At 36.4% G+C, this 21,533-nt stretch overlaps 1 protein-coding gene across 2 annotated transcripts; it reads right to left on the bottom strand.

Annotated features, from left to right (window-relative positions):
* Positions 1–260: 260 nt before the first annotated feature.
* On the bottom strand, positions 261–19,835 carry kctd15a (potassium channel tetramerization domain containing 15a). Of its 2 annotated transcripts, none has more exons than XM_051098987.1 (5): positions 19,200–19,835; positions 16,234–16,409; positions 15,208–15,352; positions 8,712–9,017; positions 261–485 (listed from the first exon to the last, which is right to left on the bottom strand). In XM_051098987.1, exons 1-5 carry the CDS (start codon positions 19,209–19,211, stop codon positions 327–329), a joined length of 798 nt encoding a protein of 265 aa, XP_050954944.1. In that variant the 5' UTR covers positions 19,212–19,835; the 3' UTR covers positions 261–326. The 2 variants fall into 2 exon arrangements, with proteins under 2 accessions (XP_050954944.1, XP_050954945.1); XM_051098988.1 differs by lacking the exon at positions 19,200–19,835 and adding an exon at positions 18,913–19,185.
* Between the last annotated feature and the right edge of the window lie 1,698 nt (positions 19,836–21,533).

Here is a 21,533-nt window from a genome sequence, read left to right as displayed (position 1 = left end):
GCAACTTCCTCGTAGAGTTCCTCTCTTTTACGCACTTTACTTATGTTATGGAAATATATCGTTTTTCATGACTTGACCAAAAAAAGTTCATCTGGAGGTCAGTAGCTTGAAAAACCATCCTTGGGTTTTCTAAAGCATCTTTTGAAACACATTTGGGGTCGTTGATGAAATTACTCGTACATTTACTAAGATTTCAGTCCTCTTGGAGTCCGAAGAGTTGAAGTAACTCTTCTTGCAAATTAAGTCTTCTATTTGTCCGCTGGCGTTTTTTTTTTTTTTTTCTTTCCAAAGCAGACTGAGGTGTTCGTGGTTGGCGCAAGAGCCGGCTAGTCCAGAGGCTCCTGTTTTATCCTGATGGGCGTGTGGCTGGTCTGACACCGTCTGTCTTCCCGACTCAGGATGTATTCGCTGAATTGGGAGGAGTCCACGCCCCCGCCGCACGACGCCACCATGCTGAAGCCTTTCTGGAACAGTCTCTCCAGAACCTAGGAGAAACCAGGGACATTTTTAGTATATTTTTAAATTATGAGAAACTCACAGGGTTCGTACAAGCACTTGCATTTGACTTTTTGAAATTTAAGGTGTGGAAGACTCTTGAAAATATCAATATTCCTGAAGAGGTACTTGAAAAGTGGTTGAATTATTGAAAGACATGAAATAAGTTTTTAATTTAGTCAATAAGCACATCTTTTCCCGCAATTCAAAACATACCTTTTTTGCTTATTTCAGGTAATATCAGAAAACAATCGAGCTAAACAAGCAGTAGTACTGACAGTGTCATGTAAACATGGCTAAAAATGTGAAAAGAAGAACAGATGAATCGAATCAATTGAGTCATTCACACTAGAACTGCTCTGATTGATTCAAACTCATGACTTTGATCATTCATTTCAAGCGATTCTCCAGTAAAAACCAGATCGAATTAAAAGAGCCATTCATTTTCGATTTTCAATATCGCTTGTAACGATTTTTAAAAAGTAATTAGTTATGGGTGAAACTGAGCTTTTCGAAACTCCGAATCAGTGAAACCATTGCGTCACTGTTTCAAAGCGTTGGATCATGTTTCACATATCATTTGATTTTGATTGGAACTTCGCATTTCGCAAATCATTTGACTTAGATCGGATCTTTGCGTATCATGAATCATTTTATTTAGATCGGAACAGATTCGTCAATCTTTTGCAAATTGAATGATTCAAATCAAATGATTCACGAGCCGCGCTCCGAGTCCTGATCTGAAATGATGGTTCGTAAATCATTATTCAGATTGGAGCGCGGATCGCAAATCATTTGATTCAGATCAGAACTTAGGATCTGGTTCATAAATCTTTTGCTTTAGATCAGATCTTCGTTGTGCGGATTGCAAATCATTAAATTCAGATCAGGACTTCGGTGCGGGTTTGCAAATTATTTGTTTCATATCAGGATTTTGGAGAGATTTCGTGAATCTTTTTATTCTTAAACCGTAGAAAACATCGAACTATTAAGACAGTACAGTTACAAAAATAAAAGGAAGAAAAAAGAAAGTACCCAATCAGTGAAACCATTGTGTCACTGTTTCGAAGCGCTTCAATCGGATCGCGTTTCACAAATCATAACTTTCCATATCGTGAATCATTTCATTTAGATCGAAAAAGATTTGTGAATCATTTTGCGAATTAAATGATTCAAATCAAATGATTTGAGAAACGAGATTTGAAGTTCCGATCTAAGTCCCCGCTCTGAGTCCTGATCTGAAATGATGGTTCACGAATCATTATTCAGATTGGAGCGTGGATCATGGATCATTTCATTTAGATCGGAACTTCGTTGTGTGAATTGCGAATCATTTGATTCAGATCGGGACTTCAGTGCGGGTTCGCAACTTATTTGTTTCATATCAGGATTTTGGAGAGATTTTGTGAATCTTTTTTCTGATTTTTTTTTCTTAAACAGTAGAAAAGATCAAAGCATTAAGGCAGTACAGTTACAAAAACAAACAATGAAAAAAGAAAGTATACACAAATACAAATCCCCTAAGAAAAGTAACGATAGTTTTAACATAGTAAAAGTGTAGTATACTTTAGTAATTTTTTTTTAATTAGTGCCGTTTTAATAGTATATTTTCATTTATCTATTTCTCTTTTTTTAGAATTTGAAATTTGAAACATAAGTGAGATCTCTGAAGTCCTTTAAAATAAAAAAGAGCTTGAAAAGTCCTTGAAAGTCCTGGAATTTAATTTTACAGTATCTGTACGAATCCTGTGTACCAACAGTCTCTCTAGGACCTAAGAAACCAGGGCCAGTTTTTGAGAAGTTTTCCACACAAATACGAGAACCTCTGTAGTTTTCGGTTTATAGTACTTTATCAGTACCTCACCTAATTGTGACAAGACACCACTATACCAAATCCTTCTGAAACAGTCCCAACAGGACCAAGGAGAAACCAGGGAAAGTATGAGTTTTTTTAAATGTATGCCGCTCTATAAGCAATTGATATAGCTGAATCAAGACAGATGCAATTCTGAATCCTTTTAGTAAAAGTGTCTCTATATTTTAAGATATATCAGCACCTCACATAACTGCATCAAGACGACACCTTTTGCAACAGTCTTTCTAGTACCTATGAGAAACCAGGGGAATTTATTGTCAGTATTTTCAGCTCAAGTTCTCTCTTAAATATAAAGTAAACTCCTATCAGAGCTTCAGAGTTGCATCAAGACAAATTCAATGTTGAAGCTTTCTTTAACTGTTGCTTCAGGACCAAGTAGAAACCAGGGGCATCTTTAGTATCTTGAGAAGTTAACTGTTAAATCAGAGACATTTTTGAGGTTTGGAGTAAAATAATTAATGCTACTCTTCACATAATTACATCAAGATGGCAACCCTTTCTGGCACCATTTCTCCAGGACCTAAAAGAAACCAGGAGAGTTTTTTTTTTTCTTTTTTAAAATTTTAAGATGAAGTTTCCATAAAATGAACTCCAATTTATGCTACTCCATCAGCACTTCAGATAATTGCATTAAGTCAAAACCTGCAACTGTCTCTCTAGGACCTAAGAGAAACCAGTGGAGTTTTTTAGTATTTTGAGGTAATGTTAAATTAAATGATTAGTTCACTTCAGAACTAAAATTTCCTTTACTCACCCCCATGGCATCCAAGATGTCCATGTCTTTCTTTCTTCAGTTGAAAAGAAATGAAGATTTTTAAGGAAAACATTCCAGGATTTTTCTCCATATAGTGGACTTCAATGGGGATCAACAAGTTGAAGGTCCAAATTGCAGTTTCATTATCTCAGCTGAGGAATAATGGTCATATGTAGCCAAAATATTGGTCATTTTTGATGGAAAATAAAAATTGTGATACTTTTTACCCACAAATGCTCGTCTTCCACTAGTCCTGTATCCACGGCCTCACACATTAAATAATCATGTTGAAAAGGTCATGCATGACGCAGGTGGAAGCATTGATGAACGTAAAGAAAGCCAAACGTCCTTTACAAAAAAAGGTAAAACAATGATGTCGGATTGTTTTGAAGTTGAAAGGAAAATGAGTTTTTCGCCCTACATTACCTTTCTGAACCAAAGTACACAAACGAAGAACTTGCGTGAAGCTGTAGACACGCATTGCAGAGCAAGACAAGCATTTGTGGTTAAAAAGTATTTACATTTTTTTTTTTTTATTACCAATCGTTTCACAAGAAAACCCTTTTTTTTCCTCATGTGGGATCATGTAGAGCCCTTTGAAGCTGCATTGAAACTGCAATTTGGACCTTCAACCCCCTGATCCCCCTTGAAGTCCACTATATGGAGAAAAATGTTTTTCTCAAAAACGTTAATTTCTTTTCAACTGCTGCTCTGTCACTTGCATCAAGACAAATGCCATCCTGAAACTTTCTGGAGCTTCACTGTTAGTATCTTGAGAAGTTCTTTGTTCAATCTGAGAAACTCAGTATGAGTTTTTGGAGTAAACAATTTATGCCTCACATAATTGCATCAAGATGGCAACACTTTCTGCCACCATTTCTGCAGGACCTAAGAGAAACCAGGAGAGTTCTTTTAAGATGAACTTTCCATAAAACAAACTCCCATTTATGCGACTTCATCAGCATTTCCGATAATTGCATCAAAGGAGAAGTCCACTTTCAGAACGAAGATTTACAGATAATGTACTCACCCCCTTGTCATCCAAGATGTTCATGTCTTTCTTTCTTCAGAAATTGTGTTTTTTTCTCCATATAATGGATTGATATGATGCCCCAATTTTGAACTTCCAAAATGCAGTTTAAATGCGGCAAAAAGAAGGGTCTTATCTAGCGAAACGATCGGTTATTTTCATAAAAATAATACAATTTCTATACTTTTTAATGTCAAATGCTTGCCTTGTCTTACTCTGCCTGAACTCTGTTTTTTTCCGGTTCATGACAGTTAGTGTATGTTGAAAAACTCTGATCTCATGTTCTCCCTCAACTTCGAAATCATCCTATATCACTTTTTTACTTTTTTGTTGTTTTGATCTTTGCATGTTCACTTTGCAAAGACTGGGTCAGTACTGCAGCAATGTAGGATGATTTTGAAATGATTTTTGAAGTTGAGGTAGAAAATACGAGTGGAGTTTTTCCACATACCCTAACTGTTTTGAACCCGAATACACACAGTTCAGGCAAAGCAAGGCAAGACGAGCGTTTGAGATTAAAAAGTATAAAATAACCAATCGTTTCGCTAGATAAGACCCTTCTTCCTTGGCTGGGATCGTTTGAAGCCGCATTTAAACTGCATTTTGGAAGTTCAAACTCGGGGCACCATAGCAGTCCATTATACGGAGAAATATCCTGGAATGTTTTCCTCAAAAAACATAATTTCTTTACGACTGAAGAAAGAAAGACATGAACATCTTGGATGACAAGGGGGTGAGTACATTATTTGTAAATTTTTGTTCTGGAAGTGGACTTCTCCTTTAAGACGACACCTGCAACACTCTCTCTAAGACCTAAGAAAAACCAGGGGAATTTTTGTCTGCATATTGAGTTCAAGTTCTCCGTTGAATATGAGAAACTCTGTATGAGTTTTTTTTTTTTTTTTTTTCCCCAAGTAAACTCCTATTTATGCCACTCTATCAGCACTTCACATAGTTGCATCAAGACACATTTAAAATGTGCAATCTCAGTAACAGTGCTATCAACAACTTCACGCTCGCATTACCCTCAGACGTTTCTCACTCCAGACCATCCACCCGGGATGAGAAGGAGCGAGCAGACATCCCCTGGGCTGTTTACAGGGGTTTGATGCGGAGTCAAATGAGAATAGGCTCCCCCACTGACAGCCCACACTGAAGCCGCCCGGCTCTTTCATTACAAACCCAATACACACAATCTCGGCTACTGTCAGAGATCCCTCACCGAGAGCCGTCTCTGGGCGGCCGCTGTCGCTGTCATTCCCGCTGCCGCAAAAAGCCAACGAAATGTTTTATCTGTTGGAGTGCTTGTAGATTTTTTTGAAATTCAATACATGCAGCCTTGAGTATTCACTTACTCCTGCACTTCTTTCAAGTGTGCTTCACATGAAAATGAAAGTTCTGGCTCCGGGCTACAGAGCCAGATAAAAGTCCCTCTGCAAAAAAAAAAAGAGAGAGAGAGAGAGAGAAAACGAAGACGAAGGAATCAGTTGAACTGCACAGGGCCTGAGAAAAAATGTCCACCCTTATCCTCACTTTGGAAGTTGAGGCTGCCGAGAAACTTGTAGAGGAAATGAACACTTCTTACGACTTACGCACAGATGAGGTATGAAAGACATCGGCGGATGATTCAAGGGCCTACCGTGCACAAAGAATGATTGCGTTTTGAAGCATCTTTTCGAGAACATACATCAACATTAAGGCTTCGGTTGCATCAGTGTTACAGAAGCGAGTTTTAATACACAAATCGTTCGACTTTGAAGTTTGTTCTGAACTTTTCCAGTGGATTCTGAAAATGTCTTAGGGATAGTCCGTCGAAAAAAATTACATTTGTATCATCATCTACTCACCCTCATGAAAACGTGGGGTGTTGGACCCCATTGACTTTCATTGTAAAATGTCTTAAATCTGAGTATACCTATATATTTAATCCATTCGTTTAATAAAACACAGGCAGAATGAGCATATATAGAGTGTCACAAGCCTCTCAAGTATTCAGACATTGATATCTGAAGGCTTATGATTTTGACATTACACTCGCTGCGCTGATGGTTGCATCACTTACTAACTTTCTTACAGTAAACGGCTACAATTTCTTGGCAACAAACTGGTTCTCTCACTCTGTCTTTTTCCATATCTCTCGTCCTCTGTCATTCCCTTCTGATCTATCTTCTCATATTTCATAGGTGGGTTTTCGCAAACACCCGAGATGTGTGACAAAGACGCGTTTAAAAAAATCCACCCGCATGATTCAGTCACTTAACTGCGCAAAAGTGAAAAAAAACTGTGTTATCAGACAGACTAATTAGTTATACAGTAAGTCAATTAGGCGTGTGTAAAAAAGTAGCGTAAACCAGTTTAGGTTGTTCAAAGAAACCAAAGTACAGTATTAAAAATGTAGCATGTGTGTTTAAAACGCTTCAGGCACAGAAATGTTGGAGCACTTTTTCAAACGGAGAGATTTGTCTTAAGGACGAGTTAAAAATAAATTATGCATATCATTTCCCTCTATTCTCCTCTCGGTTTCATGACTACATATTCGGCACATTAGCATCGCCTCCAGGTTTCAAAGTACCGGACATTATAAAAACGTACCGCATGTGTCGGCGTGTGTGCGCCAGGATGCGTGTCTGTTTTAGCACCTTTCGAACAGCCAAATCGTGGAGTATGTGAGAAGATGACATGGGGCATAACTGCACCTCTGCAGCTGTGGAGCCACACCTTCATCCACACCTGCCTACTACATCTTGCACCCTCTCACATCTCTTCTGGTTGGCAGGCAGCAGTCAAGCTGCCTCCAAGACACATCAGCACAGCACTCAATATCAGTCAACCAAAGCTCTACCAAAGTCCAAAAGTTTAAAGTTCGTCATATGCTTTATAATAAGCTTATTAATGTGGCAAAAGAAGTGATTGACAGTCTAGCGTCAAATATTATAAATAAAATAGTTCTTCAATATCGTAATATTTAATAACTACTTTTTTACTGGGTCAATATCACTGTAGGGTGCTTTTTGGTGTCCTAATTTGCCATGATAACATAAAAATGACTATGAAAGGGTGTGTTATATTAAGTTTTTAAGTTCATAACAAAAGCATTATTTGGCTCTTCATATACATTTTCTAGATTTTTTAAGTTTTGTGTAGGAAAATGCATGTTATTTTGCTATGTCCCATGCACTGCTCATTAAATCTGAATGAAAGCAGAAATCATAAAATTAGTCAAATCATAAAATGTAAAAATTTTGTTCTCCTATTAATATTTTGTTAAATAAGAGATTACAATTTAAGTGTATTGACCATTTGGTAATAAAAACAAAAAATAGTTTGTCCATGTCCCTTGAATGGTTGTCCACCCTGTTGTATTAGGGAATCTGCCCCTTTAAGAAAATGCCATCCCCTTTAGTGACATCTGGACATTTTTGGCGGGAATTTCAATGGCTGAAGTGAGTAAGTTGCTGACTTTTAAATTGACAAATGTTCTTCGTATAATTTAGCTTACTTGCTTTGCCAAAGCTTAACATGTCCACCCTGTCAGCATAAAATATACCGGAGGTAATTCGAATGCAGTACTTTCAAAAAAAAATTAAGTTTAAATATACCAATTTCTCTTCAGCAACCAGACTATTTAGCTAGTCACAGTTTTTTGTAAGCTAATATGCTAATTGAAGCTCAAAATGTCCACCCTGTCGGCCACTTAGACTTGATAGGGTGGGCATACACATGACAGGGTGGACATAGCATTCATTTGTTGTTAATATTGTTAAAAACTAAATGAATGGGGGGGGGGTATCAAAGTGATTGAGAATGTAATTATATTATTTATTATTATTATATTATTTTTTCGAAGTTGAAGAAATGTTTCATTGTCATATTTGTTCTGTTTTATGTGTCCACCCCGTCATATGCTGGTCCACCCTATCATCTTGATATTTCAAAAAATATTTGAAATAATAATTCAATCATATCTGTATAATCCAGTGTGTTCAATAGCTGGATGTGGGGGGGCAATAACATGCAAACAAAAAACTGCACCCAAATATCACAGTTTTCTCCAAATAAGAAAAAAAATACATTTGCGAATTGTATAAGCTTCTTTAAAAAACACATGATTTACATGAAATCTGTTATGTATTTATACAAACAAAGAGCAAACAAATAACCCTGATTTGGAAAAGGACATTATACCTTTTAGAAAATATCTTTTGCATCTTAATATTGCAATGAAAACGTATTTAACAGTATATGTCCATGACAGGGTGGACATAACTTCTGATTTATGCTTCGAATAATAGCCCATAATTATCTAAAAAAAATGTGTGGAAGCTCAGCTAATATGTTTCTATAGTACTTCAGTGTCTGCTATTTATGACATGACATAAAGCGAATGGGAAATTAAGACAAAAGTTTTTAAGTATTGGCTAATGTTAATACTGACAATGCAGTCTTAGTGAGCTTTTTTCAAAAATATTCAAAAATCTTACCAACCCCCAACCTTTGTATTAGTCAGTGATGATCATCAGATACTGTTTTAGTATTACTCAATGACAGTGTTGTACCTGCACAGAGTTGAGCCTGCAGTAGCCATTCAGCGGAAAGCGAATAACGTGGGTTGGGTCCTGGTTCCAGCCGGCGTTGACTGAATTGCACATGACATCCCCTGTCTCTGGGAAAATCTCCTCTATGAGTGCCTTGTCCCCACTGATGGCAATCCTCTCGCCCAGGTCAGGGGTCACCCGCACCACCAGGCACTCGCAGGGCTGAGCCGTCCGCCGCTGCTCCCGGTCCTGTTTCCAGCGCTCCAGCTCTTTCACCATGGGCGTCAGCTGGTAATACCGAGCCTCCTCATACAGCAGCTGGAACTCCTGTGGGAACAACACATGGAAGTGAATGTATGCACCTAAAGAAAGAACGAAAGAAACAAACAACCCATCCAGCAAATGATTAAATGAACAGATAAAAATGCACAAACACGTGAATGAATTCACAACGTGACATTTAATGAGGCTCAGAGGTGGCATGAGTGCAAATTCATAAATTCATGTTGAGATTGTTTTAAATATAAAAATTTGAATATAGAAATATTAAATGATTTAAGTAACTAAAAATATACTTTAAAATGAAACTAAAACTGCCAGTAGGAGGCGGCAAGCCGCTGATTTTATTACTGGATCATTCATTCATTTGATTCGTTTGATCGGCTGATTCATTGACTCACTAGATTCATTTAAAAACACACATTCATTCATGAATGCAACACCGCTGTGTTTGATGGAGATGCGCAGTGGCTTAGCTGTGGCTTTGTTTTAGACTATTTTCGTTGATAAAATGGAGCAAAATCAGGCAATAATGTTTTAGTCAGACAATGTAAGCCACTTAATATTAACTTCTTGTTTATTGAACTGTTATATTAAATCAATATCACATTTACAAACTTCCTCAATTATCGTTAAAAGCTGTCACTCATCTTAGTTCATTGCGATCTCACGATATTCCATTATAATCAACGAAGCTCTCTACACTGCATAATCAATCTCATATTTACACCCTGTCTACACTTTGTTTATGAAAGGATTGGTGAGATATGTCTATGACACGTTACTCAACGTTGCAAAACACGTAGAAACCTTTGAAGCTCCCCTCAGCGCAAAACACAAATATGGTGATCGGATAAGTCACACTGGTCCTCCTGAAAATTTTTCGTAGTTGCGTGCAGTAGTTTTTAGTAACAAATGTGACTGAAATGGTCGCACTGTAAAGCCCTGGCAAACGATCCACCAAATGAGCGAACGAATCAGCAAACAAACCACCAACTGAGTGAACACATTAAGAAACACAACAAACAAACCACCAACTGAGCAAACACATAAACAAACAAACAAACCACCAAGTGAGGGAACAAATGAGCAAACTAACAAGCACACAAACAAACCACCAATTGAGCAAACAAACAAACTACCAAATGAGCGAACAAATGGTCATACAAATGAACAAATGGCCAAACCGAGTGAACCACTGAGTGAAAGAACAGAGTTATTTTAAAGATATTTTTAGATTTAAATTTTCCACAAGGAAAAACATGATGGACTAATAATATCAGAAAATGTTGTATGTTTCAAAGCACATGTCGTTTAGCATTTAGCATGAACCCAGACCAACACATGGAGCAATTTTGCCCATCTGACCCGTCTTTAGCCAGGACCAGGGCGAGGAGGGGGTGGGGGGGTTAAGCCCCCCGGCTCTCCCCTCACTCACAGACTCTCTGGTCGGACAGCACAGATTGCTGCCTCTGCCTGAGGCATCCTTTACCCTCCAGCACATTTACCCCACTTACACTCGCCTTTCATTCACCACTAAACCAGATGGCAACACGCCTCAGTCCTGCCATTACAATCACTGCAAAAATGAAAACGTAAACATGGTGGTATGGGCATATTTTGAAGAAAATGAATGATAAACCAAAATTTTTGTGTAATGTGTATTGTGTTTTAAATAGGTCAGAGGAACTTATTAAAAGAATTCATGTTTTATTTGTATATATAATCTTTTAATTCTCATATATAATATATAATAGTATATACATACTTACATAAATTCAGTGTTTGTGAAGTATATGCAATATATCATGCAAATATATATATATATATATATATATATTGCATTTAGCAATATATTATTTTATTTAGCAATTCAAAATTTACTTATCTTTGCTTTTACCAATATTACAGGTGCAGTTGAAATAAAAAACATTTAAATATTAAGTTTAAAATGTATAAATATTAATATTTATACATTTTAAAACCATAAAACAGTAGAAATTAAATTATTTCAGGTTAACTGGGACATTGTTCCGAGTCATATCAATGCCGAAAAGTGTCCCACCTTACCTGAATTCAACTTATATTGTATTATTGTTAACTAAAGTAAAACTAAAATCAATAAAAAAAATAATAATTTCTGTTATGTAAAAAAAAAATACAACTGGCTAGAAAAATTCAACATTTCTTTTTTTCATTTACATTAGCTTGAGGTACTAGAATAACTAAAAGTAAATCAACTAAAATAAAGAAAAAATAAACATAAAAACAAATGCATAAATTTTCAAATATACATGAAAAGTCAACATTTCGCTAAATGACTATAGCTAAACTAAATAAACTAAAAGCACTATAAAAACAATAGACAATATTGCCATATATATATATATATATATATACAGACATAGATATAGATATATATATAGATATATATATATAGACATAAACACACATTTTTCTAACTACTAAAAATGACAAAAAACATGAAAATACGAAATACATATATTAAAAAATATTTTAAAAAATTAAATTAAATTAAAATTATATGGGGATGAAAAGATTATATATACAAATAATACATAAATCCTTTTAATGAGTTCCTCTGACCTATTTAAAGTCCAATGATATAAAGCTTTAAATTTAAATATCTAAAAAATACTAGTATATTGTTTGCTTTTATTAAACCAAACACTTTTCAGGGCAAAAAAAAAAAAAGAAAGATTTTCGGAAAATGTTTCAAATTATGTGAAATATACCTGGGGTCTCAGACCCAAACAGTGAGGTAAATTTTTCATGCAGGATGTTTGATGGATGTTTTCGAGTTCAAATTGTGCCAGTCGTCATTAGATTAGGAAAAGTCACGAAGCGTTAACCTGATACTTCAATGTTAATGTTTTCGGAGATATTAAAAGGGCCTTGGGGTCTCTCAGACCCCAAACACGAGGGCTGAAAGCCATTTCTGCTCGGAACTCCGATAGCATTCTTCGGTTGTGCGCCTGGTGGCCTATTTCCTCGGTGGCCGTGAGAGATAGCTGTGATCTCGACCCTGCCGGCTCTTCATCCCCACCCTGTAAGACTACTCATTCCACTGCAGGCTACGCCACGGAGAACAATAGCACCGACCATCTCAGACACAACGCTCTTTTACAATTACCACAAGAAAAGGAGTTGTTTTCTTACCCGCACCCCTCCCTCAGCCTCTCTTCTTTCTCTCCCTCTTTATTCCCTATGTTCCTTTCTTTAGCCCATACTGGTGCTGACAACATGGATACAGAGACTTTAGGCCTTCGGGCTCTTGCTAATTCAAAGAAAAACAAGCTGCGCTTCTTTCCCAGGTCTGCAGTGAAGGCTGGGTATGTTTTAACAGGGCTCCTTCTGTGACTCACTTTTGGGAAAGAGAATGTAAAAGCAACGGCCCACAGACGAGCCAATTTAGTCTTTAGGCCACATCCATATGGACAAATGAAACTGGATGCGCTGCACGCTTTTCAGCTTGTCCAGAAGAACAAAAATGTTGTCAATTAAGCCAATAAGTTGAGTATAATGAATTCACAGACATCTGGGAGGAGACCAAACGTATCCCATCACCTCTCACAGGAAGTGCTGCTCCATCTGACAGCATGTACGGCTTCATCTGCGGTTCTTTAGGTTCTTTAGGTAACCAGCTCATGTAGTCACTGAGATTTCCTGCTCTCGCAGGTCAGGGCATGGAGAGTTTTGACGGCCAAGTGTGAAAAGTTAAGCATAATGGGATGTAATGATGTGCCTCTGTGCAGCTACATATTTTATGTTGTGTTATCAAACGGTCTCGCACTGTGGAGGAAAGCTAGCCACGAGCCTCAGGCGCAAATGACTAGTCTCACCCTAATTAATCCCATTGACACAAATACCTTTACCCATCTGATTTTTGACTGAGGCGGCCATAATACTTCACCAACTTATCTGCTGGCATTGAAGGATACATTCACAGCTGTGTGCTTGAAGTCAGAAATTGCATTTCACACTATTTTGAGTTCAACTTTAAACGTAACCTTAGACTCTAGGGTTCTTTTTTATCCTGCTTTTATTTTATTTTATTTTACTATAAATGTTTGCGAATTTAAACCTTAGATTTTAGGGTTTATTTTATTTTACTTTAAATGTACTAGGCATTCGCAGACCAAGTTGGAAAGTTTTGTACCAATATGCAAAGACATGAGCAAGACTCACACTCACACTATAGTGTACTTCACACTATTTTGTGTCCGAATTTAAACTTCACTTTAAGGTTCTTTTTTATTTAATTTTTTTTTAAATGTATTATTTTATTTTGCTATAAGTGTTTGCAAATTTAAACATTAGACTTTAGGGTGTATCATTTAATTTGATTTGATTTGATTTGATTTTGCTATAAATGTTTCCAAATTTAAACCTTAGATTTTAGGGTTTATTTTATTTTATTTTATTTTGTTATAAATGTTTGTGAATTTAAACCTCAGACTTAAGTTTTTTTTTGTTTGTTTGTTTGTTTTGTTATGAATGTTTGCAATTTTAAACCTCAGACTTTAGGTTTTATTTGATTTTATTTTATTTTGCTATAAATGTTTACAAATTTAAACCTTGGACTTTAGGGTTTATTTTATTTATTTATTTTATGTTATTTTATTTTGATATTATTGTTTGCAAATTTAAACCTTAGACTTTAGGGTTTATTTGATTTTATTTGATTTGCTATAAAAGTTTGTGAACTTTGGCGTTTTGTTTTATTTTATGTTATTTCTTTATGTATTTATTTATTTATTGTGCTATAAATCTGCTTGCCATTTGTTGGAAAGTTTTGTACCAATATGCAAAGAAATGACCAAGACTTTTGTTTTGCTATAAATATTTGCAATTTTAAACTTCAGACTTTAGGTTTTATTTTATTTCGCTATAAATGTTTACAAATTTACACCTTAGACTTTATGGTTTTGTTTTATTATTTTATTTTAAACCCAAACTTCAGGGTTTTTTTTTTTTGTTTTGCTATAAATGTTTGCAAATTTCAACCTTAGACTTTAGGGTTTTGTTTTATTATTTTATTTTAAACCACAGACTTTAGGGTTTTGTTTTGTTTTGCTATAAATGTTTTCCAATTTAATCCTTAGACTTTAGGGTTTTGTTTTATTATTTTATTTTAAACCACAGACTTTAGGTTTTTGTTTTGTTTTGCTATAAATTTTTGCAAATTTAAACCTTAGACTTTAGGGTTAATTTTTTATTTTATTTTATTTTATTTTTATTATATTTTATTTTGCTGTAACTGTTTCCAAATTTAAACCTCAGACTTTAGGGTTTTGATTTATTATTTTATTATATTTTATATTATTTTGCTATAAATGTTTACAAATTTAAACTTTAGACTTTAGGGTTTCGTTTTATAATTTTATTTTAAACTGCAGACTTTAGGGTTTTGTTTTGTTTTGCTATAAAGGTTTGCAAACTTAAACCTTAGACTTTAGGGTTTATTTTATTTTATTTTGCTATAAATGTTTGCAAAATAAACCTTAGACTTTAGGGTTTATTTGATTTGATTTAATTTCGCTATAAATGTTTGCTAATTTTAACTTTGAGGCGTTTGTTTTATTTTATGTTATTATTATTTTTTTTATTTTTTTTTTTATTGTGCAATAAATCTGCTTGAAATTCGCAGGCCAAGTTGGAAAGTTTTGTACCAATATGACTCACAATATGTTTGAATCTAAAATTGTACTTCAAACTACTTTGAATCTATATTTCCTTGGACTTTTTTCCATTCTACTTTTATTGTGTTACTTTTTTTTTTGTTATAAACGTACTTGGCCAGTGAGGAAAGTTTTGCAAAGAATTGCCAAGAACTTCCTGTCTGCCATTTTTGCCAAAGTTGTTTCTAATGAAAAACGGCAACTGCTTGTTTGTGAAGCTTCACCTCAAGATGAGGCAATTTTGCCAAAGACTACAGAAACTTTGCAGGACACCTCCCCCAAAAAAGATAGATAAATCTGTTCAAAATGATGGAAAGACACATGACGAACCTTGGAAATTGATAATCGTAGTCTTCACCAAGCATCCAGGAATATTTGAGACATGAGGCTTAAGATAATTCCAAACACATGGAAATGGAATAAAACCGCTGTGCGGTTCTGTCTGGGTCCTTTCAGCGTGTTTCAGCTCAAGGCTATTGACGTGATGCTAAAAGAGGAACTAAATGAAAGTTTTGACCTGAGTATGCGCACGTTACCTTGAAGTCATCAGGAAGAAGCAGTTTGCTGGTCCTCAGGTAGCTGAGGATATAGCGGAATATCTCTCCATCTCTGTCGATAAAATAATGCTGCTTCAGACTGTCCAAAACAATGGGTTCTGTGCCATTGAACAGGCGACTGATTCTGGAGGGGAAAAAAGGCATTTTGTTTAATGTGAAGTTTTATGCAAGCACTACACTACATTGAAAATGATTTTACTCATATCATATTGTAAAAGATATTCCGCTTTCTCTTCAAATTTACACTTGAAATAAGTTTAACGGAGAACGTACAAGTTGATTATTTAACCTGATTTAATTGCCGGAATGGGGTCAAGCATCAAGCAGCTATTTCTGCTCTTCGGATAAATCAACTTTATCTTTGCGAAATGTTCTTATTTCATTCTCTCATCCTATTTCATTCTTCCGTTCTTTCTTTCTCTCTCCCTCATTCTGGAAACCGATGCAAAACACTTAATAAGAAAACCAATTCCCCCTTTTGTGCCTCGGGTGGTCCTTTTCTCATATGGTCTTGCCGTTCCCCCAGTTAGAATTTCACCATATAGCTTTAGGCAATCTTAGTTTTTCATCTCAGCCTCTCTTTTTTTTTTCCTCCAAAAAGCAATTAAAATGCTGCCTGCTTTTCACCCTCCCCCCATTTTCCTCTCCTCCCTCCTTCCCGTTGCTCTCTCGCTCCATATCCATTAATAAATCAGAGCGAGCCACGCTCTCTGTTAACCTGAACAGATGTGGCGAAGCTCTCACACTCTTTTCCCATCTTGCACACGCACATGTTTCTAACAGGTGGTGTCCCTTTACCTTTATCCGCAAACATCCGTAGATTACGGTCAGGATGGATGCAGCAGGTAGGAATTGCATGACTCTACAAGTGGCTTTCGATCACAAAAAACTGAGCTTTAAGTCACTTAACAACTGTTAAGGAGGCAAAAATGACGAACCTAACTTAACACGACAGTTTACGTCAACATCAGTCACAGTAAACCCCAAAAACAGTCAGCGTCTTACCTGGAGTCTGGGTATTTGGTGAGGGTGGCCAGACTGCTGGTGTACATGTGCCCGCCTACGTCAATGTGGACTGGAGCGTTGGCTTTAGTCAGCTGAGCCGGCAGTGGGATTCCCTGAGCGGCCAGAGGAGACACTGGGGACCGGGTCAAAGACAGCCGAGACATGCTCCTTCCCTCCTGTACAAACAGCAGAGTATCAAATAAACAGCTCCTGGTTCCCCTCTCCCCTTCAATCTCCGAGATCTAAGGTGCGATTCTGGCCTGCAAGCAGGCGGGAGATCACTTTTACATCTTCCCTTAAATTGCGTTTTTACCTTAAGAATTAGCACCACAAGTCTAATTAAGAAAATTTGCCTGCCGCTTTTTTTCCCCCTCCTTTTTTCATAGAACCGGAGGGGAGAAATGGAGTGATGCTTATTAGCGAGCACGAAAGGGAGAGAGAGAGAAGGAGAGCAAGAGAGAGAGAGAGAGGGATGGATCCTAGTACTGTAGGTGTCTACCTCCGGGGAAAGAGAGGGAAAAAGTGTAAACTCCTAATTAAAGATATTGGGCGAATGTGTGAGACGCAAAACACCTCTTCACCAACAGCTTTTCGGCTCTTTAAAAGTTTCTGAGCGCAAATGAATCAACATTTTGAATTGAAGCCAAAAATGCGGGTAAATAAGACTTTTACTCCCACAAGGTCAAATATAAAAATTCTAAATGACGCTGCTCATAATGTTTCAATTAGTGCTGAGGGTTCTAAATAATGCTACGTTTAAATATTTGAACTCTTACATTTAAACCATAGGGACCGTGATGACGCTACTGTGCTACTGTGGCATGAATCGACCTTTGTTTGGAGTAACGAACAATTTCGCCTAAACAGATGGTTGAAGTCCCATTTCCAGAGGCATAATGCCTGGAGCAATGTGTGTCCGTGGTTGACATCAGAGATTTACATAGTCCTGTATAGATGATGTATCTTAGCTGTTAGAATTAAAATGAAATCTCAAAAGTAAAACTGGTCACTGGTTTAGCTACAGTTTTAAAATATTAGCATATATACACACATACACTATCAGTCAAAAGTTTTTGAACAGTAAGATTTTAGTTTTTTTTTAAATAAGTCTAAAGAAGTACAGCAAAACAGTAAAATTCTGAAATATTTTTACGATTTAAAATAACTGTTATCTATTTGAATATATTTCAAAATGTAATTTATTCCTGTGATTTCAAAGCTGAATTTTTAGCATCATTACTCCAGTCACATGATCCTTGAGAAATCATTCTAATACACTGATTTGCTGTTCAACATTTTTTTTTATTATTATCAATATTTAAAACAGTACATTTTTTCAGGATTCTTTGATGAATAGAAAGATCCAAAGATCAGCATTTATGCGAAATCAAAAGCTTTTGTAACATTATACACAATACCATTCAAAAGCTTGGTGTCAGTACATTTATGTTTTTTTTTTTTTATTTTGGGGGGAAAGAAATTATAGAAATTAATACTTTTATTTAGTAAGGTCGCTTTAAATTGATCAAAAGTGATGATAAAATCATTTGTAATGTTACAAAAGATTTCTATTATTCATCAAAGAAACCTGAAAAAAATTATACTCAGCTGTTTTCAGCATAATAATAATAATAATAAATGTTTTTGAGCAGCAAATCAGAATATTAGAATGATTTCTGAAGGATCATGTGACTGGAGTAATGATGCTAAATCACAGGGATAAATTACATTTTAAAAAATATTCAAATAGAAAGTTATTTAAATCGTAAAAATATTTACAAATTTTACCGTTTTGCAGTACTTTGAATCAAATAAATGCACGCTTGGTGAGCAGAAGAGGCTTCTTTAAAAAAAACAAAAACAAAAAAAACATTAAAAATCTTTTAAAACTTTTGACTGATGGGATTTCTGGCCTGGGTAGAACTGCCCCACTTTTCACAATATTAAAAAATCAGACAGCGAATCTACAGCGCCACGGCTAAAAAAAATAATGTTTGACCGAAGTTTATGAGTTAAATTTGATGAAAGTAAAACACCGAGTAACGCTAAATAATAAAGAAAATATACACTTGCGAAAAGCAAACATGCAACTACCAGTGTGGCCGTCCCATAACGAACAAATGACTCGGTTCTTTAAATGAATCACTCAAAAAGACTCATAACTTAGAATCAGTCTGACTAATTCTCCACTTAATGAATCCGTCAAAGCGGTCTAAATCAACATCTCACTCAACTACTAAGTGCAAGTTATCATTAGTTTGAGTGATGTCCGCCTCGAAATCGTGGTGTACTTTACGTTCGTTAATTTTATAGGCCTGCATTAGATTTTTTTTTTTTATATATAAGTTATACACACACACATACTAGATCGGAAGCAAACGTTAAGAATGTGAGAGCAATAATGAGATACCATCAAAGAGCAGCTCAAACATCAAAGTCAGAAATAATAGTTAGTGATGTCAAAAACTGCGCCAGGTCCCTGGAGTGCGTAAAATAGCCCTACAACTCTGTGTACCGCACTTCCTGTACGCAATGGGCATACAGTAGAGCTCTGACCTCTCATTGTATACTCAAATCAGCCCTCCCTGATCTAAAACTGCAAAAGCACGACACACTGAGAACGAGAATGCAAAGATGCGCTAGAGAAACATTCGAGAATTTGACAGAATCCAAGCGTACCGTTTCAAACATTTTAGGATGTCCGACGCAATCTGAGGAGGATTCTAGCAGATAGTCTCTGATGAAGGTTGCTCGTCCTTTAGAAAGAACTTTTTCGTAATAATACTCCAAGAGCTCCTCGTACAGAATCCGGCGACAATTCCGTTCGGAATCCAAGCGAAATCTAACGCAGCGCTATATAGGTCGCTGTGGCTTTAAAAACTCGCTTAAAACACAAGACCATAGACTTGCTATAGACACTTTCCACAAAAGCTACACAGGGGAGTCAGTCAAGGCTGCGTCCTTACCTTGGAAGACATAGCTGTAAATGTATCTTCAGCCCTCTTTAAAACATGAGATCGATCGTGGCGTGTCTTAGCCTCGCTTTTTTTCTTTCTTGCTCCTTTTTTGTTGAAGCGTGAGAGTGCGTTGAAGGCACAGCGTTCCAGCCCGAATAACAGAGGACAGCTGAACAAGAATTCTTGCTCAAGGCTCTCCAAACGCCCCGGGGCAGGATTAGGCTACAATTAGCTCAACCCTGCCTGAGCTGGGGCGAGTTACAAGAACAACATTTGATCTTGCTATTCACATTTGGAAGTATACGTATATATGCGGTTTAATCGCATTTATCGTCATTTATCCCCCGCTGAACAAAGATATGTGCGTGAGCGAGGATAACGGTTTACTAGGTTACCTGTGTGCACGTCTTTGATTAACCTTCACCCAGCAAAAGAGAAACAATCTTTTGTTTTAAACGGCGATTTGTGAATTCGAATTTCTTTTTATCAACGTTTCTTTTCGACATTCTTACGCGCTTCAAAAGAATTCATCTTCTTAATTTGGTTTAATATGTTTCTCTCAGCGTTCTAATAATGTTCTGCTGGCCATGAAAACTAAATGACGTATATCGATATGCATTGTGCCTCTGCAAAAGGCGCCCACACAACCGCCTCGAGCCAAACGCGCCATTTCAATTTTTTGCGCGCGGCTAGATAGAGATGTCTGCCTTGATGGCACACAGCTTTCAGGTGGAAGACAGGCTCGTTGTGCTGAAAACATTTGTACAAAAAGGATTCCTGACAGTTTTAGACCATTGTAACACTGTTCCCGTTCTGCTTAAAATGCTCGGTACCTTGACATCTGGCGCCAACCAGTGACCAAACGAAAGGCAGCCAATAAAAAGACGTTTTTACAACATTTCCAAAACGTTTCTTTTTAGTTCCACGTAAGTGGCACGAATAAAACAGGCTAAAAATAATGTAACAAAACGTACCAGTAACGGCCTGAAAGAGTAAGATGCCTTCAAACGTCAGTATAACGTATTACGAGGAAAATAAACCAAACCAAAGGTAAATGGTGAAATAAGGTGATTTGTACATTTCAATGAAAGGTTACAAAACACCTCATGACCTAAAAACGCTTTTAAACGTGTTGGGAATTCAAACAACCTACGAACAGAGAACAAATGTGACCCTGGACTACAAAACCAATCTTAAGTAGCACGGGTATATTTGTAGAAATAGCCTGTTGTATTAAAATGCTCTGTACCTTGGCATCTGGCGCCAACCAGTGACCAAACGAAAGGCAGCCAATAAAAAGACGTTTTTACAACATTTCCAAAACGTTTCTTTTTAGTTCCACGTAAGTGGCACGAATAAAACAGGCTAAAAATAATGTAACAAAACGTATCAGTAACGGCCTGAAAGAGTAAGATGCCTTCAAACGTCAGTATAACGTAATACGAGGAAAATAAACCAAACCAAAGGTAAATGATGAAATAAGGTGATTTGTACATTTCAGTAAAACGTTACAAAACACCTCATGACCTAAAAACGCTGGGAATTCAAACAACCTACGAACAGAGAACAAATGCGACCCTGGACCACAAAAAAATCTTAAGCAGCACGGGTATATTTGTAGAAATAGCCTGTTGTATGGGTCTAATTATCGAATTAGGATATCATGTTCCATTAAGATGTACATTTCCTACCGTAAACATATCAAAACTTAATTTTTGATTAGTAATATGCATTCCTAAGAACCTGGACAACTTTAAAGGCGATTTTCTCAGTATTTTCAGATTCAGTTTCAAATAGTTGTACCTCGGCCAAATATTGTCCTATCCTAACAAAAGCGTATTCATCTTTCAGATGATGTTTAAATCTAAATTTCAAAAAACTGACCGGTTTTGCAGTTCAGGGTCACAAATTATGAATTCCATTGAACAACAACATTTCAGTTCTGTTTTTAGTTATGCGAAGAGGAAACATGCTAGATCCTTTCGTTTTCTAGTCAAAAAATGTGAATTTTAAAATTTATTTTCCAATTACCTTCGGTAATCTTTTGGCACAGAGCTAATGTTATCACCTTCGACATAATAGCCCACATTCTCGAGTAAAAACACAGCAGAGCAAATCTGTTTGTATACAGGGATATGTTGCAAACTATTTGGACTTAACAACCGAATTTTTCTCGCCTTTGGCTGAAATTAGTTTCCCACATCAGACGAGCAGCAGGAAGACAAGATATTTTTGTTCAATTAAAGGAACAAGCCCGGAGTTAGTTCAATTACTTGACGCTGGAGGAAGATGTAAATTTAAAGATTTAAATAGCTTAGAATGTTGCCTCGAGCGCCTGCACTT

The sequence above is a fragment of the Labeo rohita genome, chromosome 25, assembly GCF_022985175.1.
Source record: "Labeo rohita strain BAU-BD-2019 chromosome 25, IGBB_LRoh.1.0, whole genome shotgun sequence".
NCBI lineage: Eukaryota > Metazoa > Chordata > Actinopteri > Cypriniformes > Cyprinidae > Labeo > Labeo rohita.
This window is presented reverse-complemented; position numbering and strand designations above follow the sequence as displayed.

What these genes read in the sequence shown, in the direction of transcription:
- kctd15a (XM_051098987.1), bottom strand. An exon ending in ACCAAATACCCAGACTCCAG is followed by an intron (nt 15,353 to 16,233) that starts GTAAGACGCTGA and finishes TTTCCCCTCCAG; the next exon opens with AATCAGTCGCCTGTTCAATG. An exon ending in GCAGGCTCAACTCTGTGCAG is followed by an intron (nt 486 to 8,711) that starts GTACAACACTGT and finishes GGTTTCTCCTAG; the next exon opens with GTTCTGGAGAGACTGTTCCA.